At 41.9% G+C, this 2,377-nt stretch overlaps 1 protein-coding gene across 1 annotated transcript; it reads right to left on the reverse strand.

Annotated features, from left to right (window-relative positions):
* Window positions 1-90: 90 nt before the first annotated feature.
* On the reverse strand, window positions 91-2,307 carry LOC114841663 (trichohyalin-like; the record flags this gene model as incomplete). Its single annotated transcript, XM_029126719.1, has 1 exon — window positions 91-2,307. A coding segment is annotated over exon 1 (2,217 nt), but the record flags the coding sequence as incomplete, so codon positions are not given.
* Window positions 2,308-2,377: the final 70 nt, after the last annotated feature.

Genomic DNA, 2,377 nt, shown 5'->3' on the forward strand with positions numbered 1-2,377 from the left:
ATAAGGTCTATTATCGTCGAGCTTCATCAACTGATCAGGTGCTGAACTACTGCATGGAAGTACTGGAGCACTTGGTACCGGGTTACTTACACGACTATTAGCATTCTGATTCACAACTGGTGCCTGTTGATTAGACGTAGCTGAGGCCTGACCAGAAACAGGAGCAGAATTGGATACCACTGCACCAGCATTCTGATTATTTCTAGCAGCACCCCTTCCAGCTTGTCTTCTCTCAGTCCACCAACGAGGTTTAGGACAAGAACATTCCGTCGTCCACTTACCCAGGATACCACAGAACATGCAGAACTTGACTGGTGGATTATTACACACTCCATTCTCATGTCGTTTCTGTCTGCACTTCCAACAACGTTCTCTACTGACATATTTTTCCTCTGCAGCAACTGCATTTACCGATTTCTTTTTCTTATCTTTCTCCTGATTATTGTGCTCTTCTCTTGGCTGATTCTTTTTCTCCTTCTTTGATGGGATTTCCAGTGTTGGATGTTTGTCCTTATCCAATTTCAAAATGTCATTCTCGTAATCCGTTCCTTCTTTGAGTATGGCGTCAATGCTGACTGCAGCAGTCTTTTTAATGTACATTTTGTACGGTTCTGCCAAGTTCCGATACAAAAAGTACAATTGCTTCTCCTCAGACATTGATCCATGACGTCTCATGAGTGTTAATAATTCAGTGACGTAGACACGAATACGTTCCCCAGACTTTTGTTTCCTTGCATTGATTTCTTCTTCCATCCGAAATTCGAAATCTTTGGGCAAGTAGGCCTTTTTCAAGTCAATAATGAATTCATTCCAAGTTCTCCAGAACTTGAAATTATTCCTAAACCAAAGCAGTGCTACACCCTTAAACATTACCGGAATATACTTAAGTAGTCTGTCCTTATGGATTCCAGAGCAGAGACTTAACTCTTCCACCCTCTCGACATAATTAAGCACACTCTCCTCCCCGTCAAACGTAATTCCCCATTTCCTGATTAATTCGACCGGATTTAAATGTTTCCCATCATCCCATCCGTATGACCCGCGATCCTCAGATCGATACCATCCCCGATCATCACGTCGATCATAAGTGTATCTCTCCCTGAATCTATCCTTCTCCGGACTTCTTTCCCTGTAATTATCACGACTCCTTTCTCTGTACTCTGGAGAATAGTGTAATTTTCGTCTAGGAGCTGGTGTTGGCGGTTTAGCAGACATTTTGTACTCAACATCATCATGATAATTTTTCCTCAGACGCTCTGTCTCACCACTCAGTTTTTCCTCTTCCAGTTTCCTCTGATACTCTTTATACTTTTCGAATTTTCTTTGCTCTTCCTCCAATATCATTTGTCTCTCCCTGCGGAGGTCTTCTTCGTATTCCCGTCTGAGTTCAGTCCGCACTTCATATTCCATTCGAACCTTAGCTTCCCTCATACGGCCTTCTTCTTCACGTCGAATCTTGTCCCTAATCTTTTTAATTTCAAGTTCTCGCATGATCTCCAACTCTTCAGTTGTGAAATCTACGTGACTTTTATTCTGTCCACTTTGTCGAGTATCAGGTTGATAGCTCCTCCGGTTAACAAACTGTCTTTTGTATTGTTCCCAGAGTCTATTTTCTTCTTCTTGCTCTCTGTCCTCAATATCATCTGGATGTTTGAAAATGCCTGTTAAATCATCCCCAAAGTCCCTCTCACTCGGACTCCTCGAGTGACGTTCTCGATTTTCTCTGTGTCTGACTTGAGTTGGATCTCTCGACTCCTTCTCCTTATCAGTTTTCTCTTTATTATGACGTGAACGATGTTGCTGGATGAGGTTCTTAATCCGTATGTCATTCGGATCAATGAACTCTTCATCCATCTTCTTCGCTTTTCCACCTCCAGGCACTCTAATAGGCGTGGTCTCATTCTCATCAGCGTATTGCACAATGACTTCTGGGTCAATTTCCGGTGGTGCTTTTGTGTCTTTTCGCGGGGTTGATAAATTCTTTTCATCAGCACTCGCGTTCGCAGTTCTACCCAATGCGCGTCTCAGTTTCCTTGGAGTAGCCACAGCATCTTCAGGAATCCCTCCATCTGATTGCCTACTCTTATTAACACCTACTGATCTCTCAATACTCGCCGTTCGACTCGGTCGACTACTTTGACTCGGAGTATTAATTTTACTCGATTTGGAGCCTGTGTTACTGAGAGCTTCTAATAATCTATTTTTTAACTCTGGGACTTTTCCTTCGGTGGAAAGTCCTTTCTTCTCTAATTCACTAATGAGCTCCGATTTGCTCATTTGATAAATTTTAGTCCTTTGGCCAACCATTTTTAAATTAAAATTTTTTTTTTTTTAAATCGAATTATTTTACGATTCTATTTCGAGTCTAATGTTCGGG

The sequence above is a fragment of the Diachasma alloeum genome, unplaced genomic scaffold (assembly GCF_001412515.2).
Source record: "Diachasma alloeum isolate Michigan unplaced genomic scaffold, Dall2.0 Dall_scaffold_27619, whole genome shotgun sequence".
NCBI classification, from domain to species: domain Eukaryota; kingdom Metazoa; phylum Arthropoda; class Insecta; order Hymenoptera; family Braconidae; genus Diachasma; species Diachasma alloeum.